We start from the raw sequence: 20,901 nt of genomic DNA, 5'->3' as shown, positions 1-20,901 counted from the left end.
CATTGTCTGGGGGGCCACATCGTCTGGGGGGGATGCCTCTTGCTCCACCAGCCTTGCTCAGGGTGCCCCGGGCACTCGGGCTGTCTTGGCAGCAGGTTATTCTTTGTGAAGCTCACGGGAATGGGGCTGTGGTGAAACCTTGTCTTCTGGGTCTTCAGAAACAGCTGGGAGGGGCCGCCCACTGTTGCTGTGGCTCTTGGTTTGGTTGAAGTGACACTGAAGTGATAACAGCTGTCCCAGCCGCATGCTGTCTGATGGTAGCTGGGAGGAGCTGCGTCCTCAGACTCGGGATCGAAAGCGAGTCTCGGCGCTTTGTTTTAAAACAGGGTGTGTACGTGCTGGGAGAGGGAAGGAGGGGTGGGAGTGGCATTCCTGGGTTCTTTGTTTCTATTATCACATGAGGCCTAAGTCTGATTTGTGTAAAATAACACAGAAATGCTGGGACTGTGTCGTTAGTCAGTTTGGGCTGCCATAACAGAATACCACAGACTGGGTGGCTGAAACAACGTGCATTCAGATGGTCCTGGAGGCTGCACGTCCAAGACCCAGGTGTCGCCAGGGTTGGTGCCTGGTGAGGGCTGTCTTCTCAAAGTCGGCTCCCCTCCCACGGCCTTCACACAGGCTTTCTTCTGTGCCCGTGCAGTCTCTTCTTAGAAGGACACTAACGCTATAGGACCAGGACCTAAGCGGGAGGGTGGAGCGTGGGAGGGCAAGGCCCGGGGCTGGAGACACCAGGGGTATGTTCTGCCGCCCTCATGTGTTTGCCTGTGGTGGGGGCAGCGGGGTGGAGGTGGAAAGAGGACCACTGCCCGTTCCCCAGCAGAGAGAGACGGAGATTGGGAAGGATAAGGGGACTGCCTGTGTGAGTGTGTGTGTTTTTAGAGGGAGGGTTTAGGAGTTAGGCCGAGGTGTGTCGTCTTGTGTCCCTGGCCGCTCTTCCTGTGCAGTTCTTCCACAGGATGTGTGTGGGTTCATTTGTCCCTGGGGTAAGAGGGTGGGAAGGAGTCCTTGACTCTCATCACCTTCTGAAAGGGTTTGTGATCTCCAAAGGGTTGCTGACAGCAGGTTGAGGGATTCAGGTTGGAGATGAAGGGGAAAGGGTCTGGGCGGTGGGGTTTTGCCCGTGACACTGAGGGTCTCTCTGTCCCCTCAGCTCCAGTGAGCCCCGCAGTGCAGCTGGGTCCCAAGTGTCTCACTGGCCTCCCCTCAGCTCCAGTGTCGTGCACATAATGGCCCTCAGATGAGACGGGCAGACAGCTCACCTTCTCCGAGGGTCGCTCTCTGGCCAAAGAGTCTTGTCACTCGGTTCTGGTGCTGTCTCATATGCACGTTCTGATTTCTTGTCTGATCCCTGCCCCTGTGATTCTGTCGGAGGTCACGGACAGAGCCCTCGGCAGTGGAGAGAGGTGCCAGTGATGGGATGGGGCAGACAAAGGATGCCAGCTGACAGCTGACCCTGGACCTGCGTGGTGGGAGACGGTGGGGAGTGATGCGAACCGCCCCGTGTTGTCCCTTGCTGGCCCATCTGTGTGGAGACTGCTTCTGTGGTCCTGCCGCTGTTGCTTGCCCACATGCAAGTCCAGAGTTGCTAGATCTTTCCATCTTTCAAAGGAAGCCAGGCATCAATTTTATGCAGAATGTGTATGAGTTTTATGTATCAGCAATTAACTCCAATTTAACACTGTCCTGGCTAAACAGAACATGAGGGGCTGGAAGGCAGGCCCCTGGTCTGAGAGCTCTGGACAGTGCCGAGCCGAGTGAGTGTCTCAGAGATGGACAAGGGGCTCCTGAAGAAGAGCCAATTCCCCTTCCCTTCCTGGGCCTCCCCTTGCCAGCCAGGCCGGAGCTGCACTAGCTGCCTTCTGTTCCTCAGACACTTGGGGCTGCTTTCAGACTGACAGCTTTTGCGTCAAGGATGTTTTTCTTGCCTGGACGGTTCTTCTCTCTGAGATGTGCATGGCTAGTTATTAATTTAAGTCAACCCCTGGACAGGCTTTCTCTGCCCACCCAGCTGCTCTTCCACATAACCCTATTCTAGATCTCCATGTGGTCTTTGTTACAAGCTTCCTACCAGCAGCCCTGTGTTCTGCTGGAATCTCAGCATGTAGACCGACAGCCAGCACATGGCAAGTGCTCGTTAAGTACAAGTCGAGGGAAGGGCTAAGCGCAGTGGCTCACACCTATAATCCCAGCACTTGGAGAGGCCAAGGTGGGTAGATCACTTGAGCCCGGGAGTTTGAGACCAGCCTGGGCAACATGGCGAAACCCCATTTCTACAAAAAGTACAAAAATTAACCGGGCGTAGTGGCACTCACCTGTGATCCCTGCTACTCCAGAGGCCAAGATGGGAGGATCAGTTGTGCCCAGGAGCTCAAGGCTGCAATGAGCTGTGATCACAACACAGCACTCCAACCAGGGGACAGAGTGAGACCCTGTCTTTAAAACAAGAAAAAAATGCCCAAGGAAAGAAGAAATGGGTTGTGATTTATGTTTTATTTTTTCAATTAATGTCTGCAATTCAAGCATGATTTTTTGCTGTTGTTATTCTTGACAGTGAAGAGGAAGAAAAGCTCCAAATCTGAGGCCAAGGGCACTGTGTCGAAAGTCACTGGGAAAAAAATCACCAAGATCATCAGTCTGGGAAAGAAAAAGCCATCCACAGACGAGCAGACCTCCTCGGCTGAGGAAGACGTTCCCACGTGTGGTAAGACCGCGCTTCCCAGAGACCAGCAGTGTGCACCCAAGCGAGTTTCATTTTCTCCTGCAGTGGTGTCGGTATCCAGTTCATCCAAGGCTCATTCATTTGAGCTCTTTTGCATTGGACTTGAAATCATTCAAATTTCAATGTATTAAATGTTTGCATTTTTACCTCTTATTCATACAAGGCTGTGTAGGCGTTTGAGATGATCTCTAAGGTTCTTTCAAGGAAAACAAATTTTTCCCTTTGATCCTCTGAAGTTCCCCCAAATCCCCTGGAAGTGTTTTTAAAGGACGACATACGCAGGGGCTGCTGGTAAGCAAAGGATTATGGGAAAACCTTGACAGAACTAAGGCCAGTCCTTTCCCTTGGGCAAAGTGATAAAACTAAGCTTCCTTATGACGTCACTGTGTTAGTCACTTTCCTGTTGCTGCCAAAGGAATGCCTGAGGCTGGGTAATTTATAAAGAGAGAGGTTTATCTGGCTCATGGTTCTGCAGGCTGTGCAAGTATGGTGCCAGCGTCTGCACAGCTTGTGATGAGGCCTCAGGAAGCTTTTACTCATGGCAAGGGCAGAGGCGATGCTGGTGTGTCACATGGCAAGAGAGAGAGGAGCAGGTACCAGGGTCCTTTAAACCATCAGATCTCGCAGGAACGACTGGTTTGAGAACTCCCTCATTACTACAGGGAAGGCAGCAAACCATTCATGCAGGATCCGCTGCCATGGTCCAAGGACCTCCCACCAGACCGGCCGCCCACACTGGGGATCCCATTTCAACATGAGATTTGGAGGGGAGAAATACCCAAACTATACCAATTACATGTTCTCAAACCGAAGTTTCAAATCCAGTCAAACACACTGACCATTTCCCCGGTCAGTCTTTCATCCAGTAAGTAAGATTTGAGCAACTGCCTTTTGGTGACCACAACAGCCCTGGCCCCCCATGGCTTCCAGTCTGATAGCAAAAGATAAGTACAAGATCGGTTATCACAGAAACGTGTGTAATAACTGGCTCTGGTCGGCGATAGGAGGGAGAACCCAAGAGGCCATGAGAGGATCATAGGAACCTCAGTGGGCCAGGGGGATCCAGCATTGTGGGGTGGTCTACATGAAGACATGGGTGAGAGTTTCCATCCAGAATGCTTTCTAGACTATCAGGTTCAGAAGAACCGTGCAGCTCTTCCTAGGAGGTAAACTTGATGAGCTATGTTTTTATTTATTTATTTATTTATTTATTTATTTATTTATTTATTTTGAGACAGAGTCTGGCTCTGACGCCCAGGCTGGAGCGCAGTGGCCAGATCTTAGCTCACTGCAAGCTCCGCCTCCCAGGTTTACGCCATTCTCCTGCCTCAGCCTCCCGAGTAGCTGGGACTACAGGCGACCGCCACCACCCCCGGCTAGTTTTTTTGTCCGGCTAGTTTTTTTGTATTTTTTTAGTAGAGACGGGGTTTCACCATGTTAGCCAGGATGGTCTCGATCTCCTGACCTCGTGATCCGCCCTTCTCGGCCTCCCAAAGTGCTGGGATTACAGGCTTGAGCCACCGCGCCCGGCCTGAGCTCCGTTTTTGAAGAATCAGGAAGGTGCTGTCATTTTCCCTGTGTACTGTTGCGGCTCACTCAGCTCCCCACAATGTGAGCCCATCATTCCTTCTATTTGAATAGTTATTCTAGTCACCCCCACCCCTTAGCAAGCACCCGTTACGTCCAACGTGTTGGGTTTTATTTTGAGATGCCAGAAGATGCCTCGTTCACTTCCTGCCCCACAGCGCCTAAATGGGGCTATATACACAAAGATAAATGTGTTCAACAGATCTCACGTCCAAGTGGTGTGAGCTCATGCCACGAGATAATACAGAGGGTGGGCCATGGCGGTCGGGAGAAGGGATGGATTGCAGGGGCAGATGAGAGGCGCTACAGCGTGCACTGTCTGGAAGGAAAGATGGGCAAAGTCTCCACTCCTCAGCAGCTTTCACAGTGTGATCCAGGAAGTTCATGATACCGATTTCTGGTGGACACAACGAAGTTGTCTGGGCAGACAGCAGTGAAGGCCTCATGTGCTTGAAGGAGTCTTGCGGAGGGGACCTGGTGAAACAGCTGCCTGCGGGGCTGAGTTAGGAGGGAAGGCCATCACCATAAGGGAACCCGTGACCGAGGAGCCTGGTGTATTCTAAGCTCCCTGAACTTGGTCAAATGGCAGTTGAGTCACAGAAGCAGGCCAGTTGGTACTGATGTTTTTCCACTACCCTCCCTTCCCTCCCTAAAGGAGGCGAGAGCTGAAAGGGCAGCCACCCTGCTGAAATGCTGTCACAGGAAACAGCTGTAGCACGGAATGGGGAGAGGCAATGTGTTGGTGCCCCAGTGCCGGGCCCCACTGACCTCTGCCTTTCTTGGAGCGCATGCAAGGTGGGACTGCCTCACATCAGCTCTTGAGAGTCAGCGATTAAAAACAGAAAGTGGGAATTAGGGATTAAATACAGGAGTTAGGGATTAAAAATAGAAGGCGGGAAATAGGGATTAAATACAGGAGTTAGGGATTAAAAACAGAAATGGGGAATTAGGCATTAAGTACAGGAGTTAGGGATTAAAAATAGAAAGCGGGAATTAGCCAACGAGAAGGGAACTACTTTTTTTTTTTTTTAAATGCTCTAGGTCAGTGGAGGAAATAGAAATTCTTCCTTGAACAACAATTAAACATCTACATGAAAAGCAATTGCGAGACTTTGGCCCAAACCCCTCCATTTACAGAGGAGAGCACTGAAGCTCAGAGAGCTGGTGTGGCTTGCTTGGAGCCACACAGCGCGCTGGGAGCAGAGGCAGCTTCTGACCCAATTCTGCTGGTTCCCTGTCCCACAGGCCTTCCCCTATCCCTTCCCCCAAAGATCTGAACCCTCCCATGGCTCCTGATAAATAGCTGCGATTAGACGCTGCGGTAAACCCTCCTCTTGGGCACTTTCTTGGAAGCCCAGTTGGTCACTCAGGGAGCAGCAGGAATACTGGATCCACAGCATCTCATTAGACACATGGATTCCTATCAAACTGCTTAGTGGATGACTTTTGGTTCATTATTAACAGAACATCCTCTGTCCACAAGATTTTAAAGCTGTCATCCAGTTCTTTGCAGGGGAAAGGGGAGAGGGGAGGAGCTTTTACAAAAATAAAGGGGCAACAGTGACCATTTTCAGTTATTTTGGTACAGCTGCAAAGTTTCAGGCAGGAAAAAGGAGCTGGACAAAGGCCCGAGAGACCGAGCCTGCCAAGCTGAGTCTCTGCAGCTGCTGCTGTCTGCTCCAGGGAGCGAAGGGCCGAGCTGGACTGGCCGGAAGTGCAGTGATGCTGAGCCCACGGGGCAGAGCTCCCGGGAGCCACTGAAAGCGGAGTTCAAATCCCAGCCCCTCCACACAGTGCAGCTGGGTCAGCCGTGCCCCAAAATGCAGGACAGAGCTGCTGTGAGGGCCTTGCTTGTGGAGGCAGGGGAAGGAAGGCCCTCTGCAGGTGCTTGCCGGCTGGAAAGGTTTGGGGGGGTTTGGGCCAAAGTCTCTCAATTGCCATTCATATTAATATGACGAGGATTGCAACCTAGCTGGCTGGGTCCGCCCGCCTAAACCTGCAATGCCTATTGAGTGACATTGAGTGACGCGTTTAGCATTGGGCAGGTCAACTCAGCACACAGCCACGTAAGTAATGTGATCTGAGACTCACGCAAAGTCCCCTGGCCAAATGTATCTCTTTTTTTTTTTTGTTTGAGACAGAGTCTTGCTCTGTCGCCCAGGCTGGAGTGCAGTGGCACGATCTCAGTTTACTGCACACCACCTCCCCAGTTCAGCTCCACCTCCCCGGTTCACGCCATCCTCCTGCCTCAGCCTCCTGAGTAGCTGGGACTACAGGCGCCCGCCACCACGCCCGGCTAATTTTTTATATTTTTAGTAGAGATGGGGGTTCACCGTGTTAGTCAGGATGGTCTTGATCTCCTGACCTCGTGATCCGCCCGCCTCGGCCTCCCAAAGAGCTGGGATTACAGGTGTGAGCCACCGCACCCGGCCCCAAAATTTATCTCTTATTTGTCCTTCTCCTGTGCTTACAAGTCCTGGAATTATTGTCATTTTATGAATTAAGCGGTTACCAGGAAATGCATTTCCATCTTTCTCTCTCTTCCCCATCCCTGTTTCCACCTGTGGCTGGGACTGTGACATCTTTTGACTGGCTCACCTCATTCTACTCTGCGTCCCCCACCAGGCCACCAGATGGAAGTTTTGAAACGTTAGACTAATTGTATCACATTCTGTGTTGAGAAGAACCAAAAGTGCCTCCGTTGTTGCCAGTTCAGGGCCTCTAACAATGCTGCCCCCACTTCAGTCTTCTACCTTCTACATGACTGGCGTAAGAACAGGGGCTGGCTGGCTCACTGCCTGTGTCCACAGCACCGTGCAGAGCTTGGCAGACGATACCAGCTCAGTAAATACTTGTTGAATGCATGCATTCCTTTAAGCAAATTGCTTCACCTCTGGGAATCTCAGGCTCCTCCATCTATGAAATCACTCAATACTTCAATTCCTTGTTTTTCATAAAAACTGAGGATAAAATATATGAAACACTAACCTCAGTGCCTAGCCCATCGTTTATGCTCAGTACATGGTCACTGTGACTATCCATGTGTTCATCTGACATGTTTTTTAAAAACATCACCTGAACACACCAGACCTACCCAAGGCTCAGTAAATGCGACGTCAGACGAGTGAATCATGAGAACTGGAGAGGCTGAGAGAAAGGAAAGGCCCCAGGGTGCAAGTCGGAGGCTTTGTGGAGCCTGGCTATGTAGCCATTCCCAGGGTCCCTTTCAGCTGAAATATTCTGTGATCTTATGAAGCTCTTTCAATGGCAGGTTTTTTTCAGTAGACATTCAGGAAAGGTAGATACGTCTCAGTTGGTATCATAATGCACCTCCACGAAGACTAGACGAAGCCAGGCACTGTAGCATGCAGCTGGAATCCCCGCTACTCGGGAGGCCGAGGTGGGAGGATCGCTTGATGCCAGGAGTTTAAGACCAGCCTCAGCAACATAGCAAGGCCCCACCTCAAAAAAAGAAATCAGATGAAGTCTGATGAAAGGGCTGGAAGGCATTCTTAGTCCAAGAGCCACCATGACAGGCTGTTGGTGTACCAGCTCCTCTGCCCCTGGCCTTGTAGAGGACACACTGCGAAGAGCGGGAAGGAGGCTCTGGCTTCGGCAGGCCCGTGATCAACTGCCAGCAGTTTCCTGACATTTGGTTTCTCCAAAAGCTGCTTCTTGATGCCCCTCTTGCAGGCGCATCTCCTCTAGCTGATCAAAAACAAATACTTGCTAAGATATAACGAACAGTTACATTGGGATAAAACGTCTCTCAAAAGTGTTGAACGTTTTGTCCACATGTAACCAAAGCACAGTAGCCTCTGGGGTGGACAGGCACTATCATTTCCCTTCCTAAAGAGAATAAATCAATGGAAACTTGGCCACACTTCTGAAAGGCTTTGCCTGCCCGCTCTTCTGCAGCTGCCGGAATTTGAGAGCCACCTGGCACTGAGACCCGCGACGCCCCATATCCGGAACAGCTGACCGGGAGGGTTTATATCTGTTCCCCTCCATCTGTATTTATTGTTTGTTTAATCTTCAGGCTGTAAAGTTAGTTTTATATTTTTAGTGAAATCTCCTCATGCACTCTTGCCACACAGTGTTGCAAGAAACTGCGCTCTTTCCTTTGAATTTGGAGCAGAAATCAGCTGAAAACATTAAACTCACAAATTTTTGAAATTCAGTAACGCCCTACCATAATATGGTAAGTGGGATTCAAAAATAAAATGACTTCTATCTGGACCTGCCTTGTTAAGTAGTTAAATCTTAAGACGCCCTGGGTGAGCCTTGAAGCTCCCGCCTGCAGTTCTTGCTGCAGGAGCCAAGTTGGCCCCGTGCTGGCTGCACTCTAGCACCACCTGGTGGTGGATGTCGCTCCAGCGTAAATATTCCTGGAGATGACGGGGTCTTAGGCAGCACTGATTTCATCAGCCAGGCTAATATTGGGGGGTCCAACCCCCTGACCCTAGACTCCTTAGATGAGGTTGTCTGCCATTTCCTGTGTGGCATCTTCATGTTCCCTACCCAGAAAGTAGGAACTTTGGGCCTCCCCATTTTGAGAAATGTGGGCAGGGGGCTGGACAGGGTAGGGGCAGTCACTGAACACAGGTGACGGTGGAGCACCTGTTGCTGTGAACAGGTCTGTTATCCCAGGGGATTTTTTTGGGGGGGGAAATTTTGGGGCATTATGATAATTTCATATAAAGTCATGTTCTAAATAAAATGTGATCTGTCCAATATAATCATCCCTTTTATGGCTGGAAGAAATTCATAGCATCTGGCGGCTTTGGGCCAGATTCTGTCAGGGAAGGAGACACCATGAGAGTCCATGTCCCTCTTCAGGACCAGGTGCCCTGTGGCTGGGGATCGGGGCCGGGCTGGGGATCGGGGCCGGGCGCCCTGTGGCTGGGGATCGGGGCCAGGCTCCCTGTGGCTGGGGATCGGGGCCAGGCCCCCTGTGGCTGGGAATTGGGCCAGGCTGGGGATCGGGGCCGGGCCCCCTGTGGCTGGGGATCGGGGCCGGGTGCCCTGTGGCTGGGGATTGGGGCCAGGCCCCCTGTGGCTGGGAATTGGGCCAGGCTGGGGATTGGGGCCGGGCCCCCTGTGGCTGGGGATTGGGACCGGGCGCCCTGTGGCTGGGGATCGGGGCCGGGCCCCCTGTGGCTGGGGATCGGGACTGGGCGTCCTGTGGCTGGGAATCGGGGCCGGGCTGGGGATCGGGGCTGGGCCCCACTGCAGAGTCCATACCCTCTTGGGGACTGGGTCCCCTGTGGCTGGGAATTGCCGCCCCACTGCAGAGTCCATACCCTCTTGGGGACTGGGTCCTCTGTGGTTGGGGATCGGACTGGGTCCTCTGTGGCTGGGAATTGCTGCCCCACTGCAGAGTCCATGCCCTCTTGGGGACTGGGTCCCCTGTGGCTGGGAATTGCTGCCCCTCTGCACTGTACAGTCTCTGTCATTGAGGTCACTGGCATTTCAATTCTCAGTTTCTTCCACTCCTTCTCCGGCCCCGTGAAGGGGTGCCTGGGCCCTGACCGCTCCAGAGCATGGGCTGTTTTCCTTGCCCTGTAGCTTACTGCTCCTTTTCAGAAACCGTTTTGGGGCATGTTATCTTAATGCACCTCAGTATGTGAAGTGATTTGAGGGGAGTCCTTGCCTCCCTTTTCCTTTTAGATACACCTTTACGTTTGTCAACTCATGCTCAAAACATACTTAGGATTGATACAGTTGGCTGTCATTGCGTGAAAGTCTAAAAATGTAAAAATGTTGGCTTTCAGCATGAGTGGTTACTCTAGATGGTATCAGAGCCATGGTGAGCACGTGGTTCCCAGCGCTGGTACTCGGATGCTCAGATATGATAGTTGACCTCTTTTTAAGTAGAGGTTTCTTTTTTCTTTTTAAAGAATGAATGTATTGGCCTGTAATCCCAGCACTTTGGGAGGCCGAGACGGGCGGATCACAAAGTCAGGAGATCGAGACCATCCTGGCTAACACGGTGAAACCCCGTCTCTACTAAAAATACAAAAAACTAGCCGGGCGAGGTGGCGGGCGCCTGTAGTCCCAGCTATTCAGGAGGTGGAGGCAGGAGAAGGGCGCGAACCTGGGAGGCGGAGCTTGCAGTGAGCCAAGATGGCACCACTGCACTCCAGCCTGGGCGACAGAGCGAGACTCTGTCTCAAAAAAAAAAAAAAAAGAATAAATGTATTGGAACTGTGTCGTTTACAAATAGCATTTTACAGAGCAAAAATAGTGATATAAGGCCTCCGGTTCTATGCATATTAACAGCTCTTTATCTGCCGTCTTTGACTCCCAACAGAGGTTCAGGTCTGGCTTTGCTGTGTGGTCTTGGACAAGATACTTCACATTATCTGGGAGTTAACGTCCTCCTTCAAGAAGTAAAGCCTCTGAGACTCTTTCCTACTTTGATTCTAGAGCCTCTTCACTTCCCTGCAGCCCTCCTAAGTGTCTGAAATACAAGGAGCTTGGAGCCAGTGTAGTTTGCTCTCTGAACACAAGAGGGCGGCCACGGCACAGGTCTTGGAGCCTCAGCCTGGCTCCTCCTTTCTCTGTCACTCCCTAAGGACAGCAGCCCACACACCCCAGATGAAAGTTTTAGTTCCAGAAGAAGCAGTGTGCATTTCTCTTCAGTGTGTGTTGGTAGAATGACGTCACATTCGGCCAATGAAAATTTAGACTTTATAAGTGTGTACCTAGTAAGCCACTGAACCAATATTTATAAGTTATAAAGCACCATTCTGAGTCCTGAACATACCTCTCTCTCTCTTTTTTTTTTTTTTGTCTTTATAGCATTTATCCATTGCTAATAAGGTGTGTAAGACTGAGAACATAAAAGCAGTAAGAAACATCCTCCAAAACCCTTTTGGAAAGGCATTTTAATTGATTTTTTTTTTCTTTTTTCTTTTTTGTTTTTTAAGCGACAGGGTCTTACTGTGTTGCCCAGGCTGATCTTGAACTCCTAATCTCAGGTGATTTTCCTACCCTGGCCTCACAAGTAGCTGGGACTACTGTTGGATGGAAAAGGAATCTAAAAAATCAGAATTGGAAAGGATGTATCTTGTTTTGTTTCTTAACGTTTTTGAGGCAGGGGTGTGTGTGTGTGTGCATGTGTGAACTAAAGGAGTAGCTGAACTTCAGCTGGGAGTCTGGTACTTCCTTTTCTCACACTATCAACATTTTATATGCTATTTAACTCGCTTTCTGAATCTTAAAGGGGCAGTGATTTACTGGCAATACGGTGTGGTCGGAAGGTACAGCCACCCTGATATCTATTTTTTCATACCTTGTTATTTCTAGAAGAATCCATTTCATGTGTGTAACAAGTGAAAATTGTCCATTTCCTGTATTTGAGAAGGTTTTTTTTTTTTTTTTAAATGAGGATGATAATTTTTCCTGTCATTCTGCCACTCTTGTCTCTGTGGTATACTGAAGATGTTGTGCCGTAGCAGACATGGATCACAAACTTTCATGTACATTCAGACTTTAGAGTTTAGATTTCCTCCAGGCCTAGTCTTGCCCGAGGCGGCTGATGTGTGGCTTGTCTCCCCACAGGCTATCTGAACGTGCTCTCCAACAGCCGCTGGCGGGAGCGCTGGTGCCGAGTGAAAGATAACAAGCTCATTTTCCACAAGGACAGGACGGACCTGAAGACCCATATTGTGTCTATTCCCCTCCGTGGCTGCGAGGTGATCCCGGGTTTGGATTCTAAACATCCTCTGACGTTCCGGCTGCTGCGCAACGGCCAGGAGGTTGCAGTATTGGAGGTAGGGTATTTCCCAGGGGCTGCACTCCACAGAGGGACACACGCGGTGATTCTTCCAAAAGCTGAACGCTGACTCCTCTGTCAAAATTCCTCTCATCTTGCTGACTGCAGCTGTTTTCGGCCCACCCCCTTTTCTCTCACTGCCCAGTCTGGGAGTCTTTGCTTTGCTTCTTGCCTCAGTTTTTTTTCTGGGAAATACGACAATGCCGGGACCCCAGCACCACTTTCTCCCCATTTGCACTCATCGGATTGGATTGCCTCCTTGTCTGAGTTCCTCTTTATGCCTGTTTGCAGAGAAATGACATCCACAATCCCACAGAGTACATTGCTTCTCTAAAGCACCTGGAAAATAGCTTGTTTTAAAATTTCCAAGAAAGCTCTTTCCGCCATATGAGCTCTTTGAAATGGTGGTAAATGTGTCCTTTGCAAGGTTCTTGACCTCTTTACAGATGGAAGACTTTTTGGGGCCATCTGAATGCCTTGTAGATGGTGGCCAGTGAGCCACATGACACAGAACCCGAGAGAGCACCTTGGCTGTTTCAGAGCCCTGGGCGTGGTGCACACTTTGTTATTTGTTCCGCTGCTTCACTAGAATTTCTTATTCATGAAAGCCGAAAAGACAGTTAAAACTTATAGCTACATACTCAAAACTTTCATTATTAAAAGTTTTTAGTTTTTCATCATAGAAAACGTTCTGTCAATGTTTTCTGCCCTGGTGTAGACCTTTTTTCCTGTCATTTTCCCCTTTCTTTCTGAGTCTTTCCCCCACTTAGTGTTATTATGACCAAGATGCAAAGATGCACACACACACAGAGATAGATCTGTGCACTCACATGTCAGATGGTCGCGTCCATATCAATGCACCTCATGCTATAGAATCGATAGAAACCAGTTCATGGGAGGTGTGGTGGGTGGCTGGTGTGTGGCAGAAACTCACCTGGTGTGGAGCCTGCTCTAAATGCCTGCACAGTGACGCTCATCGGCAGAGGAGAGAGTGCCAGGGGCTGCCACCTAAACCTTGACTGCCCAGTCAGGCAATCTTTCTGAAGATCTTGAATTTCACACATAGGAGTTCATTGCAGGGACTATTTTCACAGAGGCTGCTTTTTTTTGGTCGGGATGAAGAATAGATGAACACCATCTTTTTCCTGCAGGGCTTCGGAGGTAAGGGAAGGTCAGAAGCACGCACTGCTGCCCCCGTGGCTGGTTTTGCAGCAGTGTGATCTAACAGAGAGGGCTGGGCTCAGATGAGCTTGAGACAGCTGGGTTCCAGTCTCAGCTCTGTGCAGACCCTGACCACGGCCAAAGCTTTTGTTCTGTCTTGGCTTCTTTACCCACCGTAAAACATGAATGCTGAGCTAGAGTCAGTGTACCTTGTAAACATTTATGTGGGCTGAAAACTGTAGGGTGGATGGCAGTGGAAAAAAGCTGAAAACTTAAATGAAGAAACTGTACTCTTGATGTAACAATGCGGGTCTCCCATGAGAGCTCTGGCAGCAGATCTGAGAAGGGTTGCCAGGAAAAGGAGGCATGAATTGGCACGGGTTAGATGCAGGAATGAAGAGGGAGACGCTGGGCTGAGTGTGGAGACAGAGAAGCTCAGGGTGGGGTGGGGTTGGGTGGAAATCAGGAGCTGTTTGGTGAAGAAGTCACCTGCCCCGCCATTGCTAGGGGCACAGCAGCTGTGAGCCCCAAGTCCTGGAGAGAAAGCGGTAGCATTTCATACCTTCACAAATGCTTGGACCACTGAGGAAGGTGCTTATTCCTTCAGAGAGCTGAAGAGAGTAGACTCAGTTTCCTGAATGACACGACAGCAAGAATTGGAAGTTTACCCAGTATCTCTTCATGTACAACTGCTATTTTTATAGCTGAAAAGTGATTTCACTTACAAGTGACACATAAAACATCTATAGCCTTCCAACGTAAGCAAGAAGCCTGTCCTCATCCGTGGCGAAATGCCATGAGCCAGTCAGAGAGGAGTTGCAATCTATACTTTTTCCAAGATTCTTTTATTTTAACTTTTGTTTTGAGATAACTTCAGAGTTACCGAAAAGTTGCAAGGATAGCACAGAGGACGCCTGTGCACCCTTCATCCTTATCCGTCAAAGACCAATGTGCCCTGTGCTTGCTGTGCTGTTTCTTGCACAGCCCTGTGTGTGCACTCTCCCTGCCGCCCCTTTCTTTCTCTATATGTCTGTATGTCTTTGTGTAGGAATTTTTTTTTTTTTTTTTGAGACGGAGTCTCGCTCTGTCGCCCAGGCTGGAGTGCAGTGGCGCGATCTCGGCTCACTGCAAGCTCTGCCTCCCAGGTTCACGCTGTTCTCCTGCCTCAGCCTCCCACGTAGCTGGGACTACAGGCGCCCGCCACCACGCCCGGCTAATTTTTTTTGTATTTTTAGTAGAGACGGGATTTCACCGTGTTAGCCAGGATGGTCTCGATCTCCTGACTTCGTGGTCCTCCCGCCTCAGCCTCCCAAAGTGCTGGGAGTACAGGTGTGAGCTACCGCGCCCAGTCCAGCCCATAGATTTTTAATCAGTGATTATATCCTTCAATGTCATGACTCATTTTGATCAAACTATCACAGATCTGGTCCGCAGGAGGCCCTCGGAGCTGTTTATTTGTCCTTTGCCATGTCCCTGTAATAAAGAGATTACAGTCCATCATGCTTGGAGCACTTTCCTTACTTTATGGCACAAGGAGATGCCCCAGGCTCATCCTGTACTTTTCCCTGCTCCAGACCTGGAGTCAGCCGTTCCTCCAAAGCATGCTGTTCCTTTTAGTGGAGAATGGCAGAGAATTGAGAAGCCAGGATCTGGGGGCCAGATGTGCTCACTTCTGCCAGTGGGCCAGAGCTCCTGGGTCTTTTCAGTAGACGAACGCTAGAAACAGATGTGTGGATGTGGGTGTGGATACATGCACACACATTCACACGTTTATATGTTATACATGCGACAGATACTTAACAAGTGTATGTATACCTGTACATGCATATATGCATACATGCACCCACACACGTCTCTCTGTCTATACCTATCTATGTTAAAAGCTGTGAGAACTAACACCTCCAACACCACAGTATTATTTTTTAAAAGCCTATGAGGAAATTTCATACAATGAACTATGAAGAAAGCAATTGGTAAACTCTAATGTAATAATATCAGTGACATCTTAGATATTAATTGTATGAAAACATTTTAAAAATGCTTTGATGCAGTGGGTATAGTGACATAGGAATAGACTAATCATGGATACATTCTCAATATAGATTTTGTTTTAGGAAGGACACAAGACCTGTGAAGAGAACACATTTGTGATTTTTTTTTTAATCCAGGTATTCAAATCAATTCATTTTAATTTGGCAAACACTGATTCTGTTTTTACTCTCTGTAAGGTACTTACTGGGAATTCCTTCCCTTTGTCCTCATGGCCTCATTGTGTATGGTTAGTAATGATTTGTAATACGGAAAATATCACTAGCCAATTTCTCAACATAAAAAAAAAGCTGCTTCTTTGTTAACATCCCTTCCTTTAGAGAGGCCTTTCTACATGGTGTGGAATATTTACAATTACTTATATTTTGATCGGTGTTAAACTTGTCAAGGTTATAATTATAAAACCCAATTTTCTTTTTTTTTTTGAGATGGAGTCTCACTCTGTCGCCCAGGCTGGAGTGCAGTGGCTGGATCTCAGCTCACTGCAAGCTCTGCCTTCCGGGTTTACGCCATTCTCCTGCCTCAGCCTCCCAAGTAGCTGGGACTACATTAGCTGGGACTACAGGCGCCCGCCACCTCGCCCAGCTAGTTTTTTAATATTTTTTAGTAGAGACAGGGTTACACCGTGTTAGCCAGGATGGTCTTGATCTCCTGACCTCGTGATCTGCCCGTCTCGGCCTCCCAAAGTGCTGGGATTACAGGCTTGAGCCACCGCGCCCGGCCAAAACCCAATTTTCTTTAAGCTCAACTTAGAAGATCTTTATTTAAATTAGTAATTTTTATAAGCAATGAATTTGTTTTCTTCAACATTCAGTTAACTCATAAATTTGATAGCTTAATTTCTCCTAAACTTTAACCATTATTTACTTATTTGATTAATCAAAATTTTTAAAGATTTCAAATACCATTAAAAATGTAACCGATTTTCTAAATCACTTTAAAACAATGGTGTAAAACTGGGCATGGTGGCTCGCACCTGTAATCCTAGCACTTTGGGAGGCTGAGGTAGGAGAATCACTTGAGCCCGGGAGTTCGAGACCAGCCTGGGCAAGATGGTGAGACCCTGTCTCTACAAATATAAAATAAAAAAAATTAGCCTGGGCTTGGTAGTGCACACCTGTAGTCCCAGCTGCTTGGGAGGCTTAGGCAGGAGGATTGCTTGAGCCCAGGAGTTGTAGTCTACAGTGAGCTATGATTACACCACTGCACTCCAGCCCGGGTGACAGAGCGAGACCATGTCTCAGAGAGAAAAAAAAAAAGGATGACTTAAAAATTGAACAAACATGATCTTAAAAGACATATTTCAAACTTGCAAATTAAGCAGACCAAATGGAGGAGATATCAGACATCTTAAAAAGTGGTGTGTCCAAAGCAGCCCAGTGATTACAGAGCATCGTTCCCTCATGGAAACACAATTGATATCAAAGGAAATTAGTTTTTTATATCATCTAATCAAGAAACTAAATGACCATTTCAGGCCCATGTAGGGGGCCTCACCCAGGGCTCCTGGTATAAAAAGGTTTGAGACCAGTAAGGGCCTAGCGCTTGGTCGCACCTTCCAAGTCAGGCAGCAGCAGCTGGGACGTGCTCCTTCTCATGGTCAGGCGATGTCGCCAGAGGTTCCTCAGCAAGTTCCTTCAGCTGGAATGTAATTAATCCCATTGATTTTCCTGTCTTACACCCTCGTGCCTTGCCCCATGATAATTGGAAGGCATTTTAGGACCTCAGAGTTTCATTCACCTTTGGTATAATTGGGATGCCGCTTCCTAAGTTAAGACCTGCTGTGAACGTGACGTTAATCCCATCGCTCAGCCAGTGGCTGCGTCTTCCTTCTCGTTGCTTCTTAGGGACATCACGTTCCATCGCCTTTCCTATTATGTGGTCTCCTTGTTGGACACATTTACGAAAATGTAAAAATCTTCAGTTAAATACAACCTACCTTTTTTCCCCCTTCCACAGGCATCTTCCTCTGAGGACATGGGCAGGTGGATTGGGATTTTACTCGCAGAGACGGGGTCATCCACAGACCCGGGGGCCCTGCACTATGACTACATTGATGTGGAGATGTCCGCCAGTGTCATTCAGACAGCCAAACAAACCTTCTGGTAAGACCCACTGCCGTGTGAAATGGCACCACAGTTCAATCATTGTCTTTTCGCTAACTTAGTTTCACTTAGTTTTTGTGTGAGGATATAGTCTCAGAAGAAAAACTAAAAGCTTTCCCTTTTGCATTATCTTAATCCAAATTTTGCAGCAATGTTTTTGTCATGTCAACCCACTGGGTTTTCTGTTCAAGTGGCGTGTGGCAAACTTGCATAAAGGACTATATAGTAAATATTTTTGATTTTGTGGGCCAGACGATTCCTGTTAATAACCACTCAGCTCCCTTTGCAGCCAGACACGGTACGTAAATGATGGGTGTGTCTGTGTTCTAATAAAACTTTATTTGTGAAAACAGGCAGTGGCCTGGATTTGGCCCGTAGTTTGCTGACCCCTGTATTAGATGAACTGTTCTACGAAGCAGAAATGATTCTACATATTGCTGTAATGAGGACTGAGTTTTCAAAGCTATCCATCAAGAACTTTGTAAATTTAAATTGTGATTTTTAAAAAAAACGCTGCAATCATGTATAAAAACATCCTTTTGAACTGTGAACATTTCTTTAACATAATAATGGCAGAAATATTTAGAGCAGCAGTTCTTGGTATGGTCCAGAGAACCCCTGGGGATATTCCAGACCCTTTCTGGCAGTCTGCGGGGTTAAATTATTTTCATAAGAAATTGTTTCCATCTCCCACCGTTTGGACATCTGCATTAGTGACCACTGGCTGGCAGCTTCACACCAACAGTCGTCCTTCTCTGTATTAATAATCATTGTCACTGCCAGTGTAAATAGTCAAATAATTTTACCATTTGAGATAGTAAAAGAAAATACTGGTTTCACTTAAGATGTCCTTGAGGAAGCAGTAAAAATGATGACTTTTTCTATAAAGGATCAGATAGTAGATATTTGCATGAAGTCTCTGAAGCCCGTGTGCTTTTCCTGTTCCGTGTGGCGTGATGAGAGGCCACGGAGAGCACACAGGCGTGTACAATGATAGTGGTCCTGTTGAAGAACAGCTCAGACAAGTGAGGTGCTCAAAGAACTAGCTGCCTTAAGTTTTTTTTCATTTTTACTTGAAAAAGCAACAGAGAAACTGTGGTTATTCACACATAGGCATTTGCAGATGTTTCCTTGAAAATGAGCTAGCTACACCCATCATCTCTAGGCAAACAGTTGGCAGTATTTGTTGCTTACGATACATTTAAGCTTTCCTTAGAAATTAGAATTCTGGAAAATTTGCATCTGCCATGGTGAGCTTGCCAGCTTCTCAGCACCCACAGACTCCTGCTGAGCTCTGTAGTCATGTCAGTGAGCAGTTTTGTTGATGTCGTATAATGAAGGGTGTCAGTATTTGGAAGATCTGCAGAAGTCATGCTTGGGAAAAGATCTATTCCTAGTGCAAGATAAACGACTGGATTTTAATGTGAGTCGATTGATCTGCTTTCCAACTCCATTGCAGTTGGCGGTGAGAGGCCACCACTTGCCGCGTTTTGGTGTAGTACTAAAGAAGCGCAGCTACAACTCGGAAAAAGCAATTAAAATGTGCCCCACTTGTCCAGCTTACATCTGTTTGAGGCTGGATTTTCTTCACATACTTCAACCAAAAGTGCATTTGGTGACAGATTGAATGCAGAAGCAGGTAGAATCCAACTACCTTCTGTTAAGCTGGACACTAACTAGGTTTACAAACATGTGAACAGTGCCACTTATTTTTTTGTTATTGGGGTTTTGTTGTTGTTATTGTTGGTGGTGGTGGTGGTTTTTTTTTTTTTTTGATTAAGGGTCTTGCTCAGTTGCCCAGGCTGGAGTGCAGTGGCACAATTATGACTCATTGCAGCCTCGACCTCCTGGGCTCAAGGGATCCTCCCATCTCAGCCTCCCAAGCAGTTGGGACTACAGGCATGTGCCACCATGCCTGGCTAATTTTTTTTTTTTTTTTTTTGTTGGTAGAGACGGGGTCTTGTTATGTTGCCCAGGCTGGTCTCAAACTCCTAGACCCCTGGGCTCAAGTGATCTTCCCACCTTGGCCTCCCAAAGTGCTAGGATTACAGGCATGGCCCACGGTGCCACTTTTAAGTGAATAACAATGAACACATTTCTTAGGTTTTCATTTCAAATACAGCAGGTAGCAGGTAAGGCATCTTGGCTTGGGTCCTGCTTTGGTATTTACTAATTAGAACAATTTGGACAAGCCATTCATTACCTGTTAGTACCTCTGCTGCCTTCTGTAGAACATAGAGAGGGTGGGCAACTTAATCTCTGAAACTTGCAGCTCCAGCGTCTGACCCCTTGATGGCTGCATATGTTTCTCTCCTCCTTAGAGAGTGGGGACTGGGGTGAGGGAGCGAATGAAAACAAAGCTGGTCGTGAATTCCATCATCAGCAAGTGAGGAGAAACATAGAGACAGCTGCTGGCAGACCCGCCGGTGCTGAGATGACGCGACCTTTCAAGTGTGGAGAAGATGGGCTCAGATGCCCTGTGCGTTGTGTCGTGCCTGTTTAATGTGAACACCGCCATCTAGTTTTTCCACACAAGTGCTCTCTATGGGGAATTGGAGCAGTCTTCCTTTGTGTCTTCAGTGGTGAATGGACGTTCATTTAATGCTTAGCTAGGACATTCTGGGGCTAAGAAATAGTTCTCAAAGTGAAGATAACTTGGCCCATTTTAGGACTCAAACCACATGTTACATACAGCCAGCTAAGGTCAATAGCCTTGACAAGTGGAATTAGTCTTGCACAGATTGTCCATGAAATCTCCAGTAACACTGGAGGGTTTCTACAGTGTGGACTGGTCTCACCACTGTCCTTTTGTGTGGAAATTGGGATAGACGTAGTCTAGTACTTACCGTTCTATTTATACTCGTTATTGTTTAATTATATTCTTTCTAATCAGCAAAATGTAGGTAAATTATAATGATTCTGTTTGTTAAGTACTATTCAGTAAATAAAGCACATTTAAAGTTTTTTAAAGAGATGTAATATCCTTAAATCTAGTTTTGCAAAATCTGCCCAACTAGACTGACATAAAAGTGGTTATGGATGTTCACTATATTTATTTGGAAGATACTAGATTTCCATAAAAACCTATCCTACAGCCACATGTAACTGCAAGTATAATCAGCAAACGGATAACCACATTTAAGAGAAACCCTGAATTAAAATAGTTGCCCTAGAATACAACTTGGCTTTTACTCTATAAATGACAAGAGTATTAATCTAAACCAAATGTGGCAAGGTCACATTTTTGAGAAAGGAATGTAGATTATAATACTAAAAATATTTATTAAAAATATGCATGTAATGAATTTATGGCTGCAGGCATCTTTTCTACCTCATTAAAGTCTTTATAGGAGGTGTCAGTTAGCAACAAAGCTTATTTTCAAGTTTTCTAGCCAAACATGCCTGTAACAGTTAAGAGAGATGAGATGTGACAAGGAAGCAGTGTTCAAAATATGGTTGCTTGCCAGTGTGATGAATATTCTAAGATTAAATGTTTT

General features: G+C 47.5%; 1 protein-coding gene across 3 annotated transcripts in view; it reads left to right on the top strand.

Moving 5' to 3' along the window:
- AFAP1 (actin filament associated protein 1) overlaps positions 1 to 20,901 on the top strand; it is a 192,588-nt gene that overhangs the window by 134,070 nt on the left and 37,617 nt on the right. For all 3 annotated transcript variants that reach the window (XM_010370025.2, XM_030924508.1, XM_030924519.1), the window contains 3 exons: positions 2,555 to 2,704; positions 11,876 to 12,087; positions 17,259 to 17,404. In XM_010370025.2, the coding sequence (XP_010368327.1) occupies positions 2,555 to 2,704; positions 11,876 to 12,087; positions 17,259 to 17,404 (508 nt within the window). The remainder of the gene's footprint in view (positions 1 to 2,554; positions 2,705 to 11,875; positions 12,088 to 17,258; positions 17,405 to 20,901) is intronic.

Source organism: Rhinopithecus roxellana, chromosome 2 (genome assembly GCF_007565055.1).
Source record: "Rhinopithecus roxellana isolate Shanxi Qingling chromosome 2, ASM756505v1, whole genome shotgun sequence".
NCBI classification, from domain to species: Eukaryota; Metazoa; Chordata; class Mammalia; order Primates; family Cercopithecidae; genus Rhinopithecus; species Rhinopithecus roxellana.
Note: the sequence above shows the minus strand (reverse complement) of the source record. Positions and strands in the feature narration are given on the sequence as shown.